We start from the raw sequence: 24,148 nt of genomic DNA, 5'->3' as shown, positions 1-24,148 counted from the left end.
AAGTTTGTCGCTTGAAAGTTGTGTCCGGACAAAAATAAAAACCATGCAAGAGGAGGAGGTTAGTGCGAGGGCTACGCGAGCATTCGTAGCCCGCCCCCCTGGCAGAGGGCAAGGTGCTGTTTCTAACCACGAGTGCATTAAGGCGGCCACTGCTACTGCTGTCAATCATTCGCTTCTCCACGAACGAAAAGCCAAATCGTTATTATTATTATTTTATACATAGATATTTCCTTTCGACAAATCGATCGTCGACCGGCGCGTGCGAGGGGGGGTCTACGCTCCGCCAAACCCCCCCCCCCTCCCCCCACACTTTTGCCAGCTCTTCCGAGCGAGCAGAACGAACGCGAGCGGCGAAAGGGTAAAGACGCAGCCATGCAAGCGCATGCCGCACGCGCCACTGCCGCTCACTGGACGGGGCCAACCCTCTCCCTCCCACGCGCCCCCCCCCCGCCCCCCCTCTCTCTTTTTCGCTGAACGTCGGCCGGACGTTTCCACGTAAGGGGGAGGAGGAGGGGGGGGTAGACAAAGGAGGTGGGGAGTGACCCACACTTTTGCCCCGACCCGCGCGACAAACCGCGGCGAACCCATCCGCTCATGCCGCCGGCTGAACGGAGGCGGTGACGCGCCATCGTCTCAACTGCCGCGCCGGGAGATCGACTCACGAACCCCGCACGAAACCCCGGGGGGGGAGGGGGGGGGGTCGCAAGCCGGTCCCGACCGGACATCTGTGGAAAAAGAGCTTTATAGCTTCCTCCGGTGTAAATCAATATTCTGATTCTGAGTGGCGCTGACCATTTCACCGCGGCGGCGATTCCCGGAATGAGCGAAATAAATTCACAAATGAACGGGAATAAATAGATAAATAAATAGGTAAATAAATAGATAAGTAAACAGATAAATAAATAACTATTAAATCAATAGATAAATCGCCGCGTGTACGGATGTCCGGTGACACAACGGAACGGACACCCGGTGGCTCCGAACGCAACCCCCCGGCGTGCGCTCCACGGCGCGCTCTCGCTCTGCCGACGCGCTCCGTGTCGTTGGGCAGGCGAGCGCCCGGCGTTTCCCCCGTCCGCGTTTACCGCCCCCCGCAGCAGCGCCGGGGGGGGCGGGGCGAAACGTCGGACGCCGCGCCGACCGAAATGAAACAAACAATCGTCCGTCCGCGCGTTGTTCGTCGCTCCACAATGCCACGCGGTCGACCACGTGGCATCTCAGCGACGTCGGCGTTGGTACCAGCGGCATTTGTTTAATTGGGAGACAAAGCGGTGGGACGGTGAGTCGGTGAGTCGGTGTGTTGGTGAGTCGGTGAGTCGGTGTGTCTGTGAGTCGGTGTGTCGGTGTGTCGGTGTGTCGGTGAGTCGGTGAGTCGGTGAGTCGGCCCCCATTGCCTCTTCTCCATTGCCCTGGCCTTCCATCTTTCCTCGCCCCTCGCCCCTCCGCTCCTTCCCGTCCCTCCCCTATAGCCCTATCGTGCGCCCTCTGTTACGGCCGCTCATTCACTCGGCCCTTGCATCCCGATCACTCGATTCGTTTGTTCACGTTTTTTGTTGTGCAACTACGTTACAGAGAGCGCGCGCGCCTTGAGCTCAAGGCGCGCGCGAGCTCTGTAAATATGAAACGAGGGTGGGGTATGAGCACTCGGACCGAGTCTCATCAGCAGGGCTTTGGCTCCCTTAAACGAATGCCGCTGGGGCTGCCCGGGGAAAGAAAAAAAGAAAAAAAAAGAAATAAATCTGTCGCTTGCAAGCGAGCGGCCTGAACAGTCGTCGCGTCGTTTGAGAAGTTCCTCCGCGCCCGGCACCTCCACCCCCCCTCCACCCAAACATCTCTCTCCAAACTCAACGGTGCCGGACGTTGGTGGAACGTTGCAAAAGACGACGACGACGTGCGGCGCGCGGGAAAACCAAACATTCGGCGGCGCCATCCGGCGGCAGCGGCAGCAGCACAGCAAGTGGGCCGCTGACCCCCGAGTCGTTAAGGGACGCTTGCGCGTTATCCGCTACCACCGCTACCTCCGATTGGCGCCGTTGGCTACGTGCGGTGCGAACGAAAGAAAGTTCAACCGTACGTACGCGCATACATGCGCATACACGCGCACACACACATGCGCGCATACACACTGCCGGTGTTTTCCCTAACCGCGATCGAGCGGGCGATCGTCGTCCGGGACTCCTGGGGCGCGCGACGTCCCAGCGTAGCGAGGGAGCCTCCCCGCGCCGGGGGAGTCGTGAGACGAGGGCGGGAGGGCGAACCCAACGGCGTCGTCACCGCCCCGGTCGGTGAGGAAGAGTTGTTGCGGTGGGAGTTGAGGTCGAGGGTGACGTCGAGGTCAGGGGGTCAGGGTTGCGAGTCAGGGTTGTAACCGATGCCGGCGTGGAGGTGGTGGGGGGGGGGGGGGTGTTGGTGGGGCGTTCTGTGGCAAGGTCAGGTCAGTTCAGGGTCAGGGTCTGGTCGAGTTCAGTGTGAAAAAATGTGGGCGGGTTGAGGGGGTGGGGGAAATGTCGAGGTCAAGGTCACGGTCAATTGGGGGGGGGGGGTAGATGTCAAAGTTGAGGCTGAGGTCGGCGTCAAAATTATGGCGGGTGCAGTGGTGGGCATGGTCAGGCTCACGGGGTTCAAGTCCGGGGGCGGAGGTCGGGACGACGGTGAGGACTCGATGTTAAGGTCGCGTGGCTCAGCGTCGAGCTCAGGAGGTCAGCGCCCTATTGTGGTGGGTCACGATCGAAGTTGTCAATGGTTACCCGCAAGGGTCAGCTCTACCGGTTAGCGTTCATCGTCGGTATCGGAGGGCGTTATCGAGAGTAAGAATGCCAAAGGTCAACTTTGGAGGTGAGCATCAGAGATCAGCAGTGGAGGCCATCGAACGTCAGCTCAAGAGGTGCTCGTCAAAAGGTCATCAAAGGTCATCGTGAAAGGTCAGCATTAAGGGTTAGGACAGCCTTGCGGAGCAGCGTCCGAGCGGGCCGGGGGCCTCCATGAACGTCGATTGTCAGGGTCAAAGGTCATTATCAACAGGTCATTCTCCTACTGGACATCTGTGACAAAAAGAGCTTTGCATCTCATCGGATTCCTCGTGCAGTCTAAATGACGATTCTGATTGGTCGTCATCAAAGGTCATCATCAAAGGTCATTACCAAAGGCCATCATCGGGGGTCATTATCAAAGGTTATTAGCAGAGCTGATCATCATCAAAGGTCATAATCGAGGGTCAATGTGATGGGTCATTATCAAAGGTCATCATCAAAGGGCATCATCAAGGGTCATCACCAATGGGCCATTGTCAAAGGTCGTCGTCGTAGGGTCAGAAGTTGGAGAGCACGGAGGAGCAGCGGCCGAACGGGTGGTGGGTGAGGCCTCCGTGGACGTCGATGGCGTCCTCGGTCCAGGCGACGACATTCCCCGAAAAGGAGCGCGAGCACGTGGCCAGCTCCATGATTTCGTCTGGCAGCAGCTCGCGATCCCACACGTTGAACTGCGCCATCTCGCCCAGGAACGCCTGCGTCGCGTCGAAGTTTCCGCCCACCACATCCTGCGCGGGGGTGCGCGCACGCAAAGAGAGCGAGAGATTCGCATGCAGCGTCGACACGCACGGTTTACCCCGAATTCTTGCGCAGGGAAATTGAGTTTCCAGGTCCATACGGCGTACGGCCGTTTCAATGCGGGCGACATTGTGTTTCTTCTACCCTTGTGATGGGACTTTGCAGGATGAACGTTGAGATTTATAAGAGGGGCACGGAGTCACCGATAAGGTCTGTAACAAGGTAGGGCACCGATAAGGGGGTTGACAGGCATGGAGAGAGGCCACGACCACGGTGCCAACAGTGGTGAACCCACAAGATGCAGATGTTGCAGTGGGTTCACTCTCCAACACGCTCAACTAGTAACGAATCGGCACGTTGTGTTTTACGTGACAAACCTTACAGATTTGCTGTGTCCCGTGGTGGCGGGTTTAACAACACAGAAGATGAGAATGTGGGGGGAGGGGGTAGAGAGTATATAGAGAGAGAGAGGATTGGGGGTGAGGGATGAGACGGAGGGGGCAGATATGGAGGGAGAGAGGGAGAAACAGAGATGGAGAGATATCGGGGCAGATAAGAATAGGGGGTGGAAGGTATAGAGAGAGAGAGAGGATTGGGGGGTAAGGGATGATATGGAGGGGAAAGAGAGACGTGGGGGAGGAGAGAGAATGGGGAATGGAAAAGATGGGGGGGGAGATGTGGGGGAGGGAGAGAGAGACAAGAATAGGCAGTGGAGAGGGTGAAGAGAGAGAGAAAGAGTGGTAGAAGAGAGAGAGAGAGGTAGAAAAGAGAGAGAGGTAGAAGAGAGAGGGTCCAGATCAGCGGAGGAGGAGCGAGGGAGTAACCCAACCCTCAAATGTGAAGAACGTCAACCACAACGCAGTACGGAATAAAACGCACTCTCCCCCCCCCCCCCCACTATCCCATTCCTCCTTCTCTCCGTAGCCCCCCACCCACCCACCCACCCCGAGCCTCAGGTGCGAGCCACCTCCCGCGCCACCCCCCACCCCCAACCGCACCTGCTCCTGGCCCAGGATGAGGACGCCGCCGGCCTTTATGGGCCTCCAGGGCGCGAGGTTTTCGCCGGTGCCGCGGTAGGCGCCGTTCTGGAACGCCTTCCAGACGCCGTCGCGAGTGCTCCACGTGACGCACAGGTGGTGCCAGCGGCCGTCGCTCACGCTGACGGGCAGCCGCGCGATCTGCGCGCGCGGACGGACGGACGGCGGTGAACCACGAGGTTGCGGCGGCACGTGACAACAACGACAACAGTTGGTGTCACGTGACAACAACAACAACAACAGTTGGTTCAAGTTCATTTCAAGTTTCAAGTTAATTTATGAGGTATAGCCCTGTGAGCCATTCGGCTCTTGAATCGGGTGCAACCGCAACAAACAAAAAACGGAAACATGAACAAAAAACATCTTAAAGTGAATATGTGACTAAGTGCAAACAGAAAATCGAACAAAAGACAGAAAAATATTGCAGAAAAAAACACCGTACACCAACGCTGTGTGCAAAAATCCCAGTGGGATGCAAGTCAAACAACAACAACAACAACAACCATAAGACAACTTGATTAAGGCACGTGACAACAACAGTCGGTGTCACGTGACAACAACAACAGCAGCAGTCGGTGGCACGCGCACGCGCGCGTGCGTTAGAATCGAAGGCGGAGTTTGACTTCTACATTTGGGGAGGGGGCTGGAGGCAGGGGTTCGCTTGCCCCTGACATCAGGGATCGCAGGTGCATCTAATAATTTTTTAAAAAATCTTAATTGTAAACTACGGAAAATAAATTATCAAAGATGTCCTGTTCGTCATGTAGAGTAGAGGAGAAATCTGATATGCTATTAAGCTCTCTCGGTCCTCTCTCCTCACAGATATCCAGTTAGGGGGCTGTCAGCAAGTTACAACAACAATCAACAACAACAATCAACAACAATCAACAAAAACGATCCCTGGCCAAGCAGGTTACATGGGGAGGTGTGGGTGGGAGGATGACCGGTACCAGTGGTGGACAAGATCTGTGGAGGAGGAGGAGGTTCGTGAAGGACGCTACTGGGCAACAGAATATGGCGGAGGAGCGATGCTCACAACAACGAGCGAAGTGCCGGGCGGATAAAACGCAGCTAAATGCCACGGTGGTTTAGCACAGGGTTGTGCATTTGCCAGACATCTGAGTCAGTGAACCCACGGCACTTTGGGTCTGTCCTGTGACCTCCTGCCAAGCAACGAACCTCACGGTGCACCTAGCCTGGCACAAGGGGCCCTGGTGACGACACTGGCAGATGTACCAGCTATGCTTCCCACTCAGTGAACGTCAACATTAAATGATAAAGATCCCCCGTATAGCCTTTACAGACTGTTGGGGCAAGTGCTGTTAGCGAGTCGCCTATGAAGGCCGGCACGGCACACGAGGGGGTGGGTGGCCAGCACCACGCCCGGCCGCCTTTGTCTCCCCAGTGGCGATGTTTACTACACACCGCACCAGTTACTCATTTGAGGCCGAGTCGACCTAGGGGAGGCCCAGGACCGGTTCAAATAATCGTCACCGGTGTTGGCCGTGAGCGGGAGTGGAAAATCGGGTCGGCGGGTTCATAGCGCGGCGCGTTAACCGCCACACCACCGCTCCTCATATACAAAGACAAAGATCCCCCGTATAGCCTTAACGGACTGTTGGGGCAAGTGCTGTTACATCGGGTCGCCGGGTTCGTAGCGCAGCGTAGCGCTCACCGCTCCGCACGCAACGCCAACGCTAAAAGGCGCGCACACACCCCAAGCTGCCCCCCCGCCCCGCCAGCCGTAGTGGCCGGGCTTTATTAAGAAGGGAGCGAGTCAGGTGAAGGTGGAACTCATTTGGCTAATTGGAGTCGCCCCCCCCCCCCCCCCCCCGTGCATCGCCGTGGCACGCGCAGCCGAAACGAGCAAATTGACGGCGTTTCGTTTGCACGGAGCGATGTGAAGCGAGGCCATTAAGGCGACGTCCGCGTTTGTCTCGTTTAGCAGAGGGGCACGCCGTGTAGGGGTCGCGTGACCCGGGGGGGGGCCGCAAGTGGGGGGGGGGGGAAGGTGTCAGCAGACTGCGTCCGACGTTTGCCTCTCATCTCTCACGTGACCTCTCTTTTCTCACGTGACCTCTCACGTGGCCTCTCTTCTCTCACGTGACCTCTCCTCTCACGTGACCTCTCCTCTCTCTCACGTGACCTCTCCTCTCTCTCACGTGACCTCTCCTCTCTCACGTGACCTCTCCTCTCTCTCACGTGACCTCTCCTCTCTCTCACGTGATCTCTCCTCTCTCTCACGTGACCTCTCCTCTCTCTCACGTGACCTCTCCTCTCACTCGTAATCTCTCTCACGTGACCTCTTCTCTCTCACGTGACCTCTCCTCTCACTCGTGACCTCTCCTCTCTCACGTGACCTCTCCTCTCCTCATGAACTCTCCTCTCACGTGACCTCTCCTCTGTCACGTGACCTCTCCTCTCTCACGTGACCTCTCGTCTCTCACGTGACCTCTCCTCGTGACCTCTCCTCGTGACCTCTACTCGTGACCTCTCATCTCACGTGACCTCTCCTCGTGACCTCTCCTCTCACGTGACCTCTCCTCTCATGTGACCTCTCTCACGTGACCTCTCTCACGTGACCTCCCCTCTCTCTCACGTGACCTCTCTTCACGTGACCTCTCTCTCATGACCTCTCTCTCGTGACCTCTCCTCTCTCACGTGACCTCTCTTCTCTCACGTGGCCTCTCCTCTCACGTGACCTCTCCTCTCACGTGACCTCTCCTCTCTCACGTGACCTCTCCCTATCTCCGCCCATCAAATCCCCGGACACGTTTCTCACCCAGCGCCCGGGGTCTGTTGTCAGAGCGGCGCTGCGACATATCCGGGCATTGATGTTCAACGACAGCGACAGCCGGTAGCAGATCTCCGTCGCCAAAATCAATTCCCTGCTGCCACCGGCACGCAGACGAAGCCAATTGTCAGACCGTCCGGGTCAAACCCGGACAGGTGGGAACCCCGGTGATGGATGACAGCGACTTGTCAAACTGACCGCGTGTGCTGTCCTTTTGTTCTTTTTTACTGCAAATTGCATTGCATGGGACAGCGATTTCTTTCTCGCGAGTAAATTGACACTTGCACCGCACGGCCTCTCGTAATTCATTGGAGGTGATGGGGACGGCGGGGGGGGGGGGCCCTAAAGGGGGTGTTGAGTGTGGTGGTGGCGGTGGTGATGGCAGTAATAGTGGTGGCGGTGATGGCAGTGATAGTGGTGGTGGCGGTGGTGGTGGCGGTGGTGGTGGTGGTGGTGGCAGTAATAGTGGTGGCGGTGATGGCAGTGATAGTGGTGGTGGCGGTGGTGGTGGCGGTGGTGGTGGAGGTGGCAGTGGTGGTGGCGGCGGTGGCGGTGATGGCAGTAGCAACGGTGGTGGTGGTGGCGGTGATGGTATCTGTAGTGGTGGTGGGTGACGATGGCAGTGGCGGCGGTGGTGGTGGTGGAAGTAATAGTGGTGGTGGCGGTGGTGGCGGAGGTGGTGGCAGTGGTGGCGGTGGTGGCAGTCGTGGCAGCGTTGACGATGGTGGCAGTGGCGGCGATGGCAGGAGCATCGATGGTGGTAGTAGCAATGGTGGTGGCAGTGATGGTAGCAGTAGTGGTGGTGGTGGCAGTAGCAGTGGTGGTGGCGGCAGTGGCCGGTGTTTGCACAAACGCAGCAGCAGCAGCAGAACGTGCTAGGGGGGGGGAAGGCGGGAGTTGCCACCTTGTCGTTGATGATGAGCTCCATGGGGTTGTTTCCCCACTCCATGAGCGCCAGCTCGTTGGGCTGGTCGTCCACGGCGTAGGAGAAGGGGGTCCCAGAGCTGGGGCCCCCCGATCGCAGCCACAGGCAGATGGTGAACGCATGCAGCTCGGGCAGCGAGCGCTTGGCGCGCACAAACATGTAGTTGGTGCGCGCCGGGAACATCACCTTGAAGTCGTCGGGCGCGTGGTGGATTGGGGGGGGCCCGACTGCAATGGGGGGGGAGGGAGGGGGAGCGGGAGGAGCGGGGGGAGGGGGGTGGAGAGGGAGGGAGATAGTGGAGGGGGAGGGTAAGGGGAGATGGAGAGGGGAGGGAGCGGGGGATATGGATAGAGGGGAGATGGAGATAAAGAAGGGGGGGGGGGTTAACGCCGAGAGAGAAGTAAATATAAGGGGAGAGGGGGGAGAGAGGAGAGGGGGTAAGGCGAGAGGGAGGAGAGGGAGGGGAGAGGAAAGTGGGGGAGCGAGAAGGGAAGAGAGCGGGTGAAGGGAGAGACAGAGGCAAAATAAGGGTGGAGGGAGAAGGGAGATCAGTAGGGGATGGAGGGAAAGGTGGGAGAGATATGGGAGTGGAGAAGAGAGGGGATGAGTGTGGGGGCAGGGGGGGGGGGGTAGAGGGTGGAGATGGGTGGGAGTAGGGGTAGAGGGGGGAGAGGTAAGACTCACGCATGAGGCCGAGTGCCCGAGTGAATTGTGCGCTTGGGGTGGGGTGTGTGTGTGTGGGGGGGTCACGTTCCGTCACAGCGACTCTGCACCGCCAGGGAAGATCCCTCCGAAGCTAAACACGCGGTAGACTTTCGCGACTAATATCATCCATAATGCACGGTTTGTTTGGGTGAGATCGCGTAAATGTATAAATGTGTCGTTGAACCTCGGCGAAACGTCGTACTCGGATTGTAATTGTTGTGGCTTGGCTCTCCAACAAATCGGTGTGCTGTACTAGTATACTACACTATACACTACACTATACACTAGTGCTGTACTAGTATACTACACTATACACTACTATACACTACACTATACACTACACGATACACTACACTCTACACTACACTATACACTAGTGCTGTACTCGTAACGAATCGGCACGTTCTGTTTACGTGACGAACCTCACGAATTGGCCGTGTCGGGTGGTGGCGGGTTTAACGACACAACATTTATATATTTCCGCAATCTAACCCACACACAGACACACACACAAAAACCCCTCCCTTATGGAAGATTTCCGAAGCAAAGCAGCGGTCGGTTTGTGCCCGGTAAGCGCACGAACGGGCAAGCATTTGTGGTACCGCAACTTATCTCCGCACCACCACCACCTCCACGCGTCTCAGCTGCCCACCTCCACCAACCCGGCACACACGGAGCGGCGTAGCGAGTCGCGGTCAAACGACAGCGATACGGCAGGAGGCCCCCATCCAGCAGTAGACATCGACGGAGAGAGAGAAGGGGGCGACTAGGCGGCTGACGCAAGCGGCTCGATTGCTCGACGTCACGCGGCAATTTGCTGAAACGACGGCGCGAGGTCTCCGTAAGCCACCGCCGCCGACCCGACCAGCGGGTGCCACGTGGGTTTCACCGCGGTTCCGTTCCCAGTCGATGGGTAGGTCGCACGTGGTGGTGGGCAGGTGGGGGGGGTTAAGTGTGGGTAACTCTTTGTCAACTTTAATGTGTTCTAGAGCCGTACTGGTCAGCGTGGACTCAAGAGGGAGGTGGGGGGGCTCTCTGTAAAACTGTTGAGCTAGCAATTGCAGGGCTGCGCCTTTAACTCCCTTGACACGGCGTGTAAAATGTGTCGCCGCCGGGGAGAGACAAAGGCGGTCGGGCGTGGTGTTGGCCACCCATCCTTGTCTTGTGCCGTGCCGGCCTTTAGAGGTGCTACTCGCTAACAGCACTTGCCCCAACGGTCTGTTACAGACTATACGGGGGATCTTTGTCTTGTGTGTGTGTGTGTGTGAGGAAGAGGAGGCGGCTGCCATGATGTAATGGTCAGCACATTGGACTTGGAGTTGAAACAATGGAGCGACTTTATTAACCCCCCTGTCTGTGTAAGTTGGTTAGGCGATGATCGGCAGGTAGTATGTGGTGGGGTAAAGTGTGGGCAACTGTAGAGAGGGGGGCCCCTTCCGCCAGCACAAAACCACCACCATTACCAAAGACAGAGATCCCCCGTGTAGCCTTAACAGACTTGTGCGGCAAGTGCTGTTAGCGAGCACCTATGAAGATCGGCACGGCAGATGGAGGGGGTGGGTAGGCCTGCACCACCCCCAGCAGCCTTTCGTCTCCCCAGTGGCGTTGTTTTTACATCGCCGAAACCAGGTACACACTCCTTTGAGGCCGAGTCGACCTAGGGGAGGCCCAGAACCGGTTCAGATAATAATCGTCACCGCTGTTGGCCATGAGCGGGAATCGAACTCGGGTCGCCGGATTCGGAGCGCGGAGCGCTAACCACTATGCCACCGCTCCCCATACCACTATCACCACCACCACCACCTTGGTACCAACTCCGTAAATTGTGTCCATTGTTTGGTGTCGGCGTTCAATCCTTCCCTCCTCCGCACCCCCCAAAATATAAAAAAATCCGCCGGTCGAATCGGGCTGCGATTTCTTCGCAGCCAAAATCCGCATTACGCACAGCCATGCAGAACGAGTCCTGCATTTGTTGTTGTGGTTTTTAAAAATCGGAAATGAAAATAATAATAATACTCTTTGGTTCTTTGGGTAAAGTCACGTAGGTAGAAATATTTAGTTTTATTTTCTTTTATTTCTACCTACGTGACTTTACCGAAAGAACCAAAGAGTATTATTCCTGCAGTCACGAAAGCTTCAAATCAAGACTAATAAAAATAAAATATAATATAAAATAATAATAATAATCTGCCAACGGTATCGGACCCCCTATATCCGCCGCTGTCCCCTCTCGCGGCAAAAAACATCGCAAGGCACCAGCCCGCGGTCAAGGCCCCGTCTCTCTCTCCCCGTCTCCTCGCTAGGCGATATTACACAGAAAGTGCGAGAGAGAGAGAGGGGAGAGAGCGAGAGAGAGCGGAAACAAAATGTTAAGAAACAAACAAAAAAAATTGTTGTCCCCAAAAGCGTCAGAAATTTGTACCCTTTAGAGAAATCACGTGTCCGGTTAGCGGCGGCGGTGACGACGTTTCATGCTGCCCCCCCTCCCGCTTGCCCCTTGTGCACCGTGAAAATGAAATCGGCTGTCCGAGGTGAAAGTTTAACGCGGGGGTGGAGGGAGGAGGGGGGGCATGGTTGGAATCGCGCCAGATTTTGTTGTAGCAAGGACCCCCACTCCCCACCTCTCCTCTCCCTCCTTTGCTTCACCAAACGTCTGCGAAACTCGAGGCCAACTCGGACGCTGGGTGGAGAACGCCGATGAGAGAAACGAGGCTCGGGGGGGAGGGGACGATGAAAAATAAATGCATGGCTTTTTTTGGAGGGGGTGGGAGTGGGTGGTGGGTGGGTGGGTGGGTGGTGGGGTGTGAGGGGTTGGTTGGTGGCGAAGGGATGGGTTTGTTGGAACCCCTGATGCCTCGTTTTGTTAAAGGACAAAACGACGAAGAGGAGAAGGAGGAGGGGGGAGGGAAGGGAGGGGGGAGGGCAGCCCGAGTAAGAATTAATTACAGCAGTCATCGGGTCCTTTTGTAAATGTAAAATTTATTAAATTCGTGCAAAAAAGTAAGCGTACATGAATGCCGCTCTCGGCTGCGTGACAGCGAAGAACGCGAATACGATTCGTAAAATGACAAATAGAGAAACGCTCACGAGATTCACAAACATCTAAAAGCGTCACCGCCACCGCCACCGTAATTTATAAATATTTGTTTGTTTCGCCCCCCCCCCCCCCCCTTACACCGCACCCCCCTCCTCTCTCTCTCTCTCCTTGTGCTTTTCAATCCATTGTGACGTCACAAAGCAACGCGCCTCGTGCAAATCAGCGGCCATGGCTTGTGCGCGATTCGTCGTACGAACGGCAGCCGTGGGTCTCGGCACGCAGCAGTGCAGCACAGCGACATAGTGCATGCCGGGTAAACATAATCAATTAAATAAAAAACAACACAACAAGTATCTACTACTACTATCATCATCATCATATAAATAAACTGAAATTCATCGACTGTCCGACACGCGTGTGTGTGTGTCCGTGTTTGGTAGTGCAACGCGTGGAAACAACAGCAACAGGCAAATGAACGAAAGGTGCCCAGCACGAATCCGTAAAGCACGCGTCCGAGCACGTGACATTACCTACGCTTGAACGCGGGTGGGTTGTTAACGAGCAGGTGAATTGCCTGCGCGTTAACGCTCGTCGGCTGTGTGGCTCAAGAAATCCGTTTCAGAAGTCACCCTCCTATCTATATATACACAGTATATATAGAGAGCACAAGCGATATATGAAGACGTCTCCAGCTGAAACGCTCCGCGCATTGTAACCGACCGCACGCAAGCGCGCGGAACACCCCAGCGAGTGTGTGCGTGACGTCACCAGAAAACAACAACAACAACAACAGCCCACACACGCACACAAACACTGAAAACACCACGGACAAATCTACAGAGTGCTGCGTAAAAACGACCGTGCCACACGAAAACTAAAATCGCACATCGGGTAACCGCTGACGTGACGTTCTGACGTTACGTGGAATAAACGAAGTTACATTATCATTACAATCGAGATTTATTGTACACGTGGCGTTGCGAGGTTTCCGTTGTTCCCCTACCCCCCGTGGTGGTGGTGGTGGGGTTCGACCCCAGCGGTCGCGCCGCCGGCTAAAACCGCGGTGCGTATCAACCCCAAGGGGGGTACACTCCGCCGCCCGCTTCACAGGCCGGGGTGACCGTTCACAGAAAAATGCTGGCGACGTTATTCCCCACCCCCCGATAAAAAAAACCCATTTTTTTGTGTTAATTCCCAATAATTTTTATGTTGTAAAAAAAAAAATCTCGCGTAAAAAAAAAACTTTCGCAAATTTCTTTCAAGTTGTAAACACATTCCCAAATTTCGTTTTCAAAATTCCACTTTTTTTTTTTGTTACAAAATGTTCACCCCCCTGACCCGTAAATTATTTAAAGTGGGGGGAAATCCCACGGCAGATGACACCCCACGTGGAAGCCGGTGCTGCAGGTGGGTCCCGGGAGGGGGGGACCAGGGGGGGGGGGGGGCAGTGGGTCCCAGGGGGGGGGGGGGGGTGGGCCCCCTTTTGCCCTAACACTGCAGCATGGCACTGGAATAGTTGCAGGCGAGATGCGATTGCAGGGCCCTTTGAGCTGCCGTGGCGGTTAAGCGAGAGCCATTATCCGCGACGATGAATCGTCGGCCGATCTGAGTCGGCTGGGTTTTTTATTGTTATCCTTCTCGGCCGCCTTTGTTCCTCCAATCACAATCGGGGAAAATGTAGCCGCTGCAAATTATTTTGGCGAAACCGGTAACCCGAGCAGCCGGTCAGATGCTAGGTGAGCCTTAACCAATCAAGCCAACCAGATCCTCGCACTAGCCACACCAGTCAACCAGATCCTAGCTACATCACCCAACCAGATCCCAGGACTAGCTACACCACCCAACCAGATCCTAGACCTCTTAGTTTCTCTTAAGCCTACTCTTAAAACCAAGCAAATTATCGTGTATGTGTAAAATCGTTATAGGACAAATATTGAATTAGCATTGGAGTGTTTGGTCTCTTATTTAGCGTTAGCCTTTTAAAAAGTGTGAAAAACGCACACCTACACACACGTATCCACACGTATCCACACGTACACACACAAGCACACACAAAGACAAAGATCCCCCGTGTCGCCTTAACAGACTGTTGGGGCAAGTGCTGTTAGCGAGCATCTATGAAGGCCGGCACGGCACACGTGGAGGAGGTGGTGGGTGGGATGGGCTCAGCACCACGCCCGACCGCCTTTGTCTCCCCAGTACTAATGTTTTGCACACCAGCACCAGGTACTCATTTGAGGCCGAGTCGACCTAGGGGAGGCCCAGAACCGGTTCAGATAATCGTCGCCGGTGTTGGCCGAGAGTGGGAATCGAACTCGGTTACTGGGGTTCACAGCGCAGCGCGCGAAGCAATGAATTGTCCAAATCATCGCGCGCTCTTCCCCGGGTGACCATGACGCACTTTAACCCCTCCGTGAACGGAGTCTTCCGAGTGGTGCTCTGATCCATCGCCCTCGTGGTCCAGCCCACAAATCAATCGAGGGGTCACATTCGCACGGAAACCTCTTGGGCGGCACGCGTTTTCACTTTCATCGATGATCGTCGGTAACTCTGCGAGTCAGAATGGTCGTAATATTTATTCGTCCTGGAGGAATCCGATGAGCTATTAAGCTCTTTCTCACAGATGTCCAGCAGTCAGTTGGAGTGGTGCCGGCTGAGGAATGGCAATTTTTTAAAAGGTGCCTCGGGGTCGAAGAATTTTAAATTAGTTTTCTTACAACAACAAAAAATGTTTTGACTTACATTATTTATTTTGTCTTCAATCGTTTTTCATAGTTAGCAAAATCATTAAAAAGTGCAATAAATAAATCGTGGAACGAGCCAGGCAGGAGGAGTACACTTAATTTTGAGCCACTGCGCATAATGCAGAACTGGAATTCCACTCACAGAGGCTCACCGCGTCCCAAATGCATTCATAAATTGGCAAAATATACGAATATTTTGCATCGCAGGTGATGCCACTGCACCAGGAACTCACAGACCCGAGTGGGGCCCAGGTACCGAGGTGCAATGAGGTGGTGGGGTGGGGCGGGGGTGTGGGGGGGTGGGCGGGGGTGTGGGGGGGGTGGTGGGGGGGGGCAGGTAATTGGACGCCCCCACCCCCTCCACCGCCTCCACCACCACCACCTCCTCATTTCGTTCTGAGCACCAGGCCCCATGCATACGCCGCGGCAATTCCGCCCACCGCTCTAAAGGGCACGTGAATATCTCATCCCGGTGGCAAGTCCGATAAAATCGGGCTTGCAAGACAGGTCATCTTTCCCTCTTAGCAAGCGAGAGAGCAGTGGAGCGCTGGAAGTCTCTCGTTCACGTGGAGTGGAGGGTTTGGGAGGGGTGGGTGTCTCTCTCTCTCTCTCTGTCTGGCAGCGAGAGACGAGACACCGACCATCTGCCCGAGGATTTACCGCAAAATATCAAGCGACGCTGCGCGGTCCTTCCAACAGCGTGCGTCGAGCAATTTGCCCTCTCGAGGTTTCGCCACGCGATACTGCGACCACTAATCCCCCCACCCCCCACCCACCCACTACCCCCAGGAGGAACAACCAGGCCCACGAGAAGAAGAAGAAGAATAATAATAAGCAGAATAATGAGAACCCTCCACACCGACATTTGAGCAAAGCGAATGAGCTCGGCGCTCATCGGAACCGGACACGTGAAGGGGCGAGAAACGTGAGACGAGCGAGCGATGGATCGAGCGGGCGGGCGAGCGGGCGGGATGGAGGATGGGCGAGCGGCTGACGTCCCAAATTCTCGGCTACAAAGCGAGCAACCCAGACATCATCATCATCGCAGCCACCGCCGCCCCCACCACGACAGCCGCCCGGCCGCCTACCCTGTGGCCCGCGCCACCACCACGGCCACCAGCGGTCTCCTTACTTTTGTCCAAATTCGGCAGGCGATGCACGGAGGTGAGAGTGGACTCTGGCCGTATCCTCTGCTGCTGCTGCTGCTGGTGGTGGTGAGGGTGCCCGTCGCTATCGTTGTGATGACCTCCGCCCTCCCCGTCTCCTCCTCCTGCTGCTCCTCCCTCGCCGTGCAGATGTTTCCCCACGTCGCCCAGACGTTCGTGCAGGAACTCCCGCAGCGAGTGGGCGCTACCACCAACGCCGCCGCCGCCGCCGCCGGCACCGACACCGCCAGTGGAGCCCTGCGGGCGCGTTGAGTTAGCGCGGTGCTTCTGCTGTTAAGTGGGGACAGGTGGGGGGGGGGGGGTTGAGGGTGGTGGGGGTACAGGGAGGGGTGATTGAGGGCGGGTGCGGGTGGAGGTGTTGATGGGGCGTTTGTGGGGTGTGTGGTAGAATGTATTGTGAGTATGGGAGATGTGTGTGTGTGGTAATGGGTATGAGATGGGAGATGTGTGTGTGTGGTAATGGGTATGAGATGTGTGTGTGTGTGGTAATGGGTATGAGATGGGAGGTGTGTGTGTGTGTGTGGTAATGGGTATGAGATGGGAGATGTGTGTGTGTGTGGTAATGGGTATGAGATGGGAGATGTGTGTGTTGTGTTAAGGTGATGCGTGTGTGGCATGGGCTTTGTGTGTGAGTGTGTAATGAAAGGAGTTGTGGTAAGGTGTGGATTGTATTGCAGATGGGAGGTGTGTTTGTGTTACGGTTTTATGTTGTGTATGGGTATGCATTCATGTGGTGTGTGTGTGTGCGCGCGCCATTGTGCATGCGTGTATTATGGTTTTGTATGTGCATGTTATGAGTTTGCGTGTGCGCGCACGGTGAGCGGTGGTGGTGAGGAATGAGGTGTGAGGAGTGGGCCAGGTGAGGGGCAATCCAGGTGAGGGGTGGGGGTTTGGTGGAAGACACGGAGGGAAGGAGGGATCAGGGATTTGATGCGCTGTCTTAATAAAATCCATTCCACGTCACCCACAAAACAAACCCGTTCACTCACGCACTCGTTACTCGCACGAAAACGAGTTCACGAACAACCATGCACACGCATGGACCCCTGCCTGCAGCGTCTCATCAGCGAGTTGGTTTACATTTGTTTTTAATCCGCAGCTATGGACGCTAACGAGCTCGCTTGTTCGCAGGTTTGCTAAACGCCGTCGATCGTGACGACCTCCCCGAGTTTACGTCTCACCAAGATCTCGGGCGATGTTGTTGTTGTTGTTATCGATTAGCGAGTCCACAAAGATAGCAACAACCCGAGGCATGCCAGTCCGGTTTCACGTTGGGTTATCGTTACGAGGAATATCGCTGCCCCCCCCCTTTCTCTCGCCCCCCCCCCCCATTCTGCCCCCTTCCTACCTCCAGTTATGAATGGACGGAGGACCGGACGGGGCACTCGAGTTTGAGAGCGTTACAAAGACAAAATCCACCGGGCTACAGACGTTAATAAATAAATAAAGCCCCGTTGTGCGATTAGCGAGCACAGATTAAATAAAGCTGGCGTGGCTTGGCTACACACACACACAAAGATAAAGATCCCCGCCCCCCGAATAGCCTTAACATACTGTTGGGGCAAGTGCTGTTAGCGAGTAGCACCTATGAAGGCCGGCACGGCACACGAGGGGGTGGGGTGGCCAGCACCACGCCCGGCCGCCTTTGTCTCCCAAGCGGCGATGTTTACGACACACAGCACCAGGTGTTTATTTGAGGCTGAGTCGACCTAGGGGAGGCTCAGGACCGCTTCATGTAATTTTCGTTGGTATTGGCCGCGAGCGGGAATCCAACTCGAGTCTCTGGGTTCACAGCACAGCGCGCTAACCACTACACACACACAAAGACAAAGCTCCCCCGTCTAGCCTCACTATACTTTTGGGTCAAGGGCTCTTAGCGAGTCGCACCTGTGAAGGCCGCCACGGCGCACGAGGGAGTGGGTGAGCAAACACGACAGAGGACAAACGTCACACGCACAGCAGACACGCAGGCGTCACGAGAGGCGGCGATTCATTTAACCCAGCACTGAATTAGAGCCATTGCTCGAAACGTCGCCCGTTTTATTGAAATATATTGATCACTTTCTCTGAAGGTCACGGTGATGGTGCTAGCCCAGCGGTGGATCGACCCTGGCTCGTGACGACGGATGACGGCGGCTGGTGGCTGAATCGAGTTACCGCACCGTAATCCCGTCGGGCATTCGCGGTTACGTCACAAGCGGTGACAGAGGGGGAGTGGAGGGGGGGGGGCTGATGGGTTGCCAGGTGGGGGGGGGGGGGCACACGCCTGATTGGTGTAGCCGGGGGGGGGGGTTGCCAGAGTTTCCCAGTTTCAAATTAAGAGTCCCCACCAATGGTGAGGTAAGGGCCCCTGTGGTGGTGGTGGGTGGGTGAACGTCAGCCGCTCTCGTTCATATCGCTGGGATTGGTTAATCCGGTGCTAGGAGGTTAAAAGTCAGGATTGGGGTCACTGTGTGTGTGTGGTCGTGGGAGGGGAGCGGTGGTGCGGTAATTAACGCGCTGCGCTACGAAACCCGGCGACCCGAGTTCGATTCCCGCTCACGGCCACCAACAGCGGTGACGATTTTCCGAACCGCCCCTGGCCCCCCCCTATGTCGACTCATCGCCACTGGGGAGATAAAGGCGGCCGAGCGTGGTGCTGGCCACCCACCCCCCCCTTTCGTGTGCCGCTCCGACCTTCATGGGAGCACTTGCCCTAACCCGGGGGGACCTTTATGTATATTATATTTAGAGAAGCGGTGGGGAGGGGGGCATCGAGGTGAGAATTCTTGGACATCGTTAAGGGGCCGCTCCAAACGATTCCTCTCTCTCTCTCCCTCTCCACTGCACCCTCACAACAGCCCCCCCCCGCCCCGCCCCGCCCCCTCCCAAGGGAGCCCCCCCCCCCTCCTCCAGCGGGGATTCCTCGCGTGCGAATTCAGCGCGCCGCGCGCGGGTCTTGTAGCTTAGGCGATGACTAAAGCCCATCACGCACCCATCCCGGGTGGATAAAACGAGTACTGGTGCAGATTCGCGGTGAAGGCGACGGTGGTTGCGCACCTGCGGATAGACTGGCTCCCCTCCTCTCACCCCGCGCCATGAGAACGGGGAATTTCCACCGATCACGTTTTGCGGGGCTGTGTAGAACAGGAGGGGAAGCTTCAATGCCGCAACACTCGCTCAGCGCTCGAGGAGGGAAGGCAATCTACGTCCGATCCCGAACCCGAGTTTTATTTCGTGATGATCTTGAATCAAAGCTTGTATTCGCGATTAAAAACGGGATAATCCGTGGCCGAGGATATCACGATCGGCCAAAATGATCATCGCCATCAGCAGATGCATCATCATCAGCGTCGCTATCAGATTCATCTTCAGCAGGCGCAGCGAGCAGCGTGACATGCGAGAGAGCGGTGTGGCCAGAACTGCACACACCCAGCCGCCTTTGTCTCCCCGGTGCTTATGGATATGTATTTTTAAACACCGCGCCAGGCATTCGGCCAAGGCTGTGAACGACTTATGGGAAAGCCTTTGCAGGTTTACACATCACTCGCCACTCAGCCTTGGCCCTGAGTTTGTAGCCCAATGTTGGGTGCCAAGCGCTGCGAGCGAGCACGAGGTTTGGGTGAGTGGTCCAGAACGACGCGCGAGCGCCTTTGTCTCCCTCGGTGGCGGGTTACTCATTTGAGGCTAAGTCGACCTAGGGGGAGGCCCAGGGCCGCTCCAGGTCATCGCGAGCTGGAATCGAACTGCGGCTGGCCGGAGTTTGTTTTTTTTACGCGCAGCGCGCTAAGCCGGCAACGCTGCCGCTCCCAGCTACCCAGGAACAAAGACAAAGATCCCCCGTGTAGCCTTCAACAGACGGTTGGGGCAAGTGCCGTTAGCGAGCGGGAGGATGTTGTCAGCGCAACGCCGGGCCGCCTTTGTCTCCCCAGTGCTAATTTTATAACAATCCGCGCCCGTTAACTCCTTATTTAGAGACACGCACACACACAGATCCAACGAAGACAAAGATCCCCCGTGTAGCCTCCAACACACTGTTGGGGCAAGTGCTGTTGGCGAGGTGGTGCTGCCACGTTACTGCCCAATTAGGACGGCGCGGGCTCGCGCCACGGTGATTGCGAACGGTCTCAGAAGGCTTGGGGGGGGGCTTGGGGGGGGGGCTCCCTTTTGTTTTTATCTCGTAACGAGACAACGACGGTGGAGAGGGAGGGGGGGGTAAAGGCGCAGGGCTGCAATTGCCCCTCTCACGCCACTGCACCCCCCCCACCCCCCCAAACCACCGCCCCCCCAAACCCCCCCCCCCCCCCCCGAGGGACGACCATTCGCCCACACGTCCACAAGCACAAAGAGCGGCCCCTCCCCCCCCGCCCCGACTTGTTGGACTCCAGCGATTGTTAGCGAGCACCTATTAAGGCCGATTGGTGGGGTCGGTGTGGTCGCCCGAGCGCCTTTGTCTTTCCACCAAGTGCCGACGTCCGCACACGACCGTCGGTCTTCGGGTCGACCTCGTCGAGGCTCCTCGTGTCGAGCCGTGAGCGGGGAACAGCGCTCGGGTCGCTGGGGTCGTAGCGCATTGCACCAACCACTGCGCCACCGCTCTCCCCCCCGCCGCCCCCCACCCGCCCTCACCCCCCACAAAAGACAACAAACCCCCATGTAGCCTCGTCAGACTGTTGGGGCAAGTTGGTGTTAGCGAACGCCCGTTAAGGCCGGCACGGCACACGAGGGGGTGAGTGGCGAGCACCACGCCCGGCCGCCTTTGTCTCCCCAGTGGCGATGTTTACTACACACCGCAGCAGGTACTCATTGGACGCCGAGGAGAACCCAGGACCGGTTCAGATCATGGATCGTCACTCGGGTCGCCGGGTTCGTAGCGCAGCACGCTAACCACTGCGCCAAAGACAAAGATGTCCCGTCTAGCCTTAACAGACTGTGTGGGGCAAGTGCCGTTAGCGAGTAGCACCTATGAAGGCCGACACGGCACACGAGGGGGTGGGGTGGCCAATACCACGCCCGGCCGCCTTTGTCTCCCTAGTAGTGGCGTTTAGACACCGCACCGGGTACTCATTTGAGGCCGAGTCGACCTAGCGGAGGCCCAGGACCAGTTCGGATAATCGTCACCGGTGTTGGCCGTGAGCGGGAATCGAACCCCGGGGTCCGCCAGGTTCGTAGCGCAGCGTAGCGCTAACCGCTGCGCCACCGCTCCCCACTCCTAACACATACCACGCCATCACTCGCTCACCCCACGCGCGCCCGTCCGACACACCTCACCCACAACCACCATCACCTACCACTTCCACCACCACCAACCCTCCCGCGCCGTGTCCTCCACTCACCTCCAGACTCTCCAACCGATCCTTGAGCGACTGCACCGTCCTGCCCAGCTGCTCGATCACCTCCCCGGGGTCACGGGGCAGGTCGCCCATCGTGTCTCGCCACTTGCCCGGCGCCTGTTTCGCTCCGGGGAGGCGCGCGTGCATGTGCTTGGACGACGACGACGAGGAAGCGAGCGTGTCCGTGCCTTCACATCGCTGGAGTTTGGTGGTGAGGTCCCTGATGCTCTCCCGTTGCTCGAGAATGGTCTCTTTCTGGCGCAGCACCGTCTCGCGAAGCTCCAGGACCCCTGTGCGCGCCTCGTCGCTCGCGCCCGACGAGAGTCCCGACAACGCGGGCAGCGGGCACGCCGCGTCCACGTCGGCGGGGATGGCGGTGCACACGAAACGCGAGTGGCCGAGGTCGTGCTGCTGCTGCTGTTGTTGCTGCTGTTGATGCTGCTGTTGCTGCGAGCTGATTGACGTGACGAGTAGCAGCAGTAGCAGCAGCATGAGATGGAGGGAGATCATCAGAGAAGACATGATGAACCGCGTGGCCGTTGATTGATTGTGTCTGCGAGTCTCGCGTTCCACTTGCTGCTGCCGTTGATGATTTTTTTTCGTTGCTCTAGTTGCTGCTGCTGCCGTTGCTGCTGATGATGATGATTTTTGCCGTTACTGCATGTGATGCTACCACTGCTACTGTTCTTGCTGCTGCTGCTGATGATGATTTTGCGTACGCTCCTGATGTGCGCTGGTCTATGCAATCGCAACGACCCCACTCCTATTATCTCTTGGTTATATGTCTCTTCCCCCGTCTCCCTCTCTCTGCGTGTTTATCTATCTCCACGTGTTTTGATTTCCCGATGTTAATACCTTTCTCCCCGTCTGTCTCCTCCTCGCTCTCGCTTCTCGTGTCTGTCGGTGTCTTCGTCTCTCTCTCTCTCTCTCTGTACCTCTCCCCGTATGTGTATATATCCCAGTGGATTCCTTCTCTCCCCGTGTAGCTCTTTCCCCCTCTCTCTCTCTGCGCTGTCTCTCCTCTGCCCGCTAACGAACTGTGGAGCACTGCTCCCGGGTGTGGGTTTAAATAAAGACGATGCCCCGCCCACAAGCGATCCTATTGGCTCCCCAGAGCCGCGCCCACCGGGGCTGACGCTCATTGGTCGAGAGCCGAGGATCACCCCGCCCGTCCCTCTTTATATCTCCACCCCCCCCCCCCCCACTGTTCTTCCCCACCCGTGCAGAACAAACAAAGACAAAGATCCCCCGTGTAGCCTCAACAGACTGTTGGGGCAAGTGCTGTTAGCGAGCACCTATGAAGCCCGGCACAGCACCACGCCCCGACCGCCTTTGTCTTCCTAGTGGCGATGTTTACACACCGCGCCAGGTACTCATTTGAGGCCGAGTCGACCTAGGGGATGCCCAGTCGACGACTACACCTTCCCGTCTCTCTTTCGCCACCTCTCCTCCGCTCTTGTTCAACTCATCGCTTGCAGCCGCGTGACGTACGCTGTTAGTTGGTGGCGGTGGTGGTGGGGTGAGCGCACGAGATTTCAACAATGCCGAGGTTCGCCCGCTCGATGTTTGATCGATCTCCGAGCGCGGCAGGCTGTCGAAGTGCAAGTTGTCTGAGCTGCTGTCCGCACCATCGCGCCCCCCCCCCCCCCTCTACAACTCCAACGCCGCCTCTGTCCACCCAGCGGGTAGCAGACAAAGACTGTAGGGGCAAGTGGTGTTAGCGAGCAACCTGTGAAAGCCGGAACGCCGCTCGGGCGGGTGGGGTGGCCAACACCACGCCCGCCCGACCGCCTTTGATTATTTGACAATGACAGCCGATGATGATGATGATGATTTTGATAATGACAACCGATGATGATGATGATGATAATTGTGACAGTGACAGCCGATGATGATGATGATGATTTGGTAATGACAACCGATGATGATGATGATAATTGTGACAGTGACAGCCGATGATGATGATGATGATTATTTGATGACAACCGATGATGATGATGATTGTGACAATGACAGCCGGTGATGATGATGATGATGATTATTTGACAATGATAGCCAATGGTGATGATCAACATCATGATGATGATCATAATCACGACACATTTATATATTTATGCGATCTAACCCCAAAAAACCTGTATTATGGATGGTGATGATGATGCTTATTTGAAAATGACAGCCGATGGTGGTGATGATAATGATTTGACATCATTAGAGTTAATCTCAGCGACTGGGGATTTTACAAAAATGACAATATTTTTTGTTTAAAGAAAAAAACTAAAACCCCAACTCTTCAACTGGATGAGGCGCCGCTGTGAGTGTGTTATTTTTCTCCCGTAATTACATCTTAATTAGAGGCATCCCCGTAGTATTGGCTGAGTATTATCATCGCCATCATCAGCACATTCCATTTGCTGACTTGTGTGTGTGTGCACGTGTGATGTAAGAGGAGCGACGCTCACAACAACGAGCGGAGCGCCGGGTGGCTAAAGCACGGCAATTTGGCACAGTAGAGGGCACAGGTGGTGCATCAGCCAGTCATCCCAGTCATCTCAGTCAATCGACCTGTGGCACCTGCTGGGTCTGCCCCGTGATCTCCTGCCAGCGGGCGTTCGAAACTTCACATGGCCTCAAGGTGCACATAGCCTGGCACAAGCGTCGTGGTGACGTCACTGCTACTTAGTGGCGAATGGCGGTTGTTGTTGTTGTTGTAGTGTGGAAAATATTTTTTTTCAAAGATCTACCGTGAGGCCTTTAAGAGACTGTTGGGCCAAGGGCTGTGAGCGAGAAGCACCATCTACGACGGCCGGCAAGGAAAGCGAGGGAGGTGGGTGGCCAGCACCACGCTCAAGTGGCGATGTTTACGCATCGCACCAGGTACTC

General features: G+C 56.3%; 1 protein-coding gene across 3 annotated transcripts; it reads right to left on the bottom strand.

Moving 5' to 3' along the window:
* Positions 1-482: 482 nt before the first annotated feature.
* On the bottom strand, positions 483-22,283 carry LOC133346333 (neuronal pentraxin-2-like). 3 transcript variants are annotated; one of them, XM_061557831.1, is made up of 5 exons: positions 21,269-22,283; positions 15,920-16,223; positions 8,281-8,528; positions 4,544-4,723; positions 483-3,535 (listed from the first exon to the last, which is right to left on the bottom strand). In XM_061557831.1, the coding sequence occupies exons 1-5, from the start codon at positions 21,785-21,787 to the stop codon at positions 3,308-3,310; spliced, it is 1,479 nt and encodes a 492-aa protein (XP_061413815.1). In that variant the 5' UTR covers positions 21,788-22,283; the 3' UTR covers positions 483-3,307. The 3 variants fall into 3 exon arrangements, with proteins under 3 accessions (XP_061413815.1, XP_061413823.1, XP_061413829.1); XM_061557839.1 differs by having other exon boundaries at positions 15,920-16,220; XM_061557845.1 differs by having other exon boundaries at positions 15,920-16,190.
* Between the last annotated feature and the right edge of the window lie 1,865 nt (positions 22,284-24,148).

This window comes from Lethenteron reissneri, chromosome 3 (assembly GCF_015708825.2).
Source record: "Lethenteron reissneri isolate LAM-NWPU_2019-01 chromosome 3, ASM1570882v1, whole genome shotgun sequence".
NCBI lineage: Eukaryota > Metazoa > Chordata > Hyperoartia > Petromyzontiformes > Petromyzontidae > Lethenteron > Lethenteron reissneri.
Note: the sequence above shows the minus strand (reverse complement) of the source record. Positions and strands in the feature narration are given on the sequence as shown.